We start from the raw sequence: 1,269 nt of genomic DNA on the forward strand, positions 1-1,269 counted from the left end.
CCTCATTGAGCCAGCACACACGGTCTCTAAATGCTGTAGCTAGTTTACAACTTTTGAGTTCCATCTGAGATGCTCTGCTGTGCAGTGCCGCACTCTCTCACTGGGACCTGCCATTTGTTCTTTCTTTGCTGCTTTCCTTGAAATTAGTCATCTAGATGGGCAAGTACCCGTTTGGCGCTGTGGGGGCGGGGGGGGGGGGAAGAGTCACGGCAGTCAGATCACAGGGCCCAGAATAATCCAACCTGGCCCCAAGGGGAGACCAGAAAAAGATCGTCCCAGTGAGACTGGCAAGCTCCAGCCAAGAGTGGAGCCAACCAGATCATGAGAGCTCTGCTTCCCTTCTTTGGTCATGGGTCAGCCTCAGTCAGGCTCTGGGAGGTCGTGCTCAGAGGAAGGCCGGGGGACGATCATCTCTTCTCGTTGGCATCATCAGTGAACTTGGGTACTATTATGGGACTGGAAACAGCTCTGAAGCTGGGGAAAGGGAACTAATCCAGGTTCCTTCTAACCCAGCAGATTCCTGAAGTTTAACCTTTCCCCCTCTAGCTCAGGACTTGACCGTCACAGCAAATATAAGAAAAGTTCCCTGTATATCTCTGCCTTATCTTCGGGCTATATAGGCTCCCAGAGCAGCAACCAATGAGGGGGGAGCTTATTTGCATAAAGCGGCTGTTCCCCAGTGCTGGGGTTTTAAAAGCACATCAGAGGGTCCCAGCCACTGACCCATTTGCCTCAGGAAGCCGAGCTCCTCTGGATCCCCACCATGGCCTGGGCCCCTGTGCTCCTCGTGCTGCTCACTTACTGCTCAGGTGAGAGAGGATCCCATGGCACTAAGGCAGCCCTTGACAGGGTTTCATCTTCCCTTCCCTCTCCCTCTGGGGAATTTCACAAGTGCCCAGCCCTAGGGCGGATCTCATGGCTTTGTTTGCATTGTGCTATCCAGGTACCAGCTCCCAGTATGTGGTGACTCAGGAGTCCTCCTTGTTCGTGTCTCCTGGAGGGACTGTCAAACTGTCCTGTCGAGTGAGCACCGTATCCGACATCACCACCATCTACCCGTACTGGTTGCAGCAGCGAGGGGGTGGGGTGCCTCGCCTGCTCATATACAATGCTAATGTCAGAGTGTCAGGGACCCCCGAGCGGTTCTCTGGGTCTAGCTCCGGGAACACGGCCTATTTAACTCTGAGTGGGGCCCTGGCGGAGGATGATGCTGATTATTACTGCCTCACTCACTACTATCAAGGAAGGGATTTTAAGGCTACACAGTGA

The 1,269-nt window shown here is 53.9% G+C and overlaps 1 gene segment (V, D, J or C); it reads left to right on the top strand.

Annotated features, from left to right (window-relative positions):
- The first annotated feature begins 763 nt into the window (after window positions 1–763).
- On the top strand, window positions 764–1,269 carry LOC142022816 (immunoglobulin lambda variable 8-61-like). The segment is given in 2 exon segments: window positions 764–809; window positions 944–1,269. Coding segments are annotated over 2 exon segments (372 nt in total).

Source organism: Carettochelys insculpta, chromosome 18 (assembly GCF_033958435.1).
Source record: "Carettochelys insculpta isolate YL-2023 chromosome 18, ASM3395843v1, whole genome shotgun sequence".
Lineage (NCBI taxonomy): Eukaryota > Metazoa > Chordata > Testudines > Carettochelyidae > Carettochelys > Carettochelys insculpta.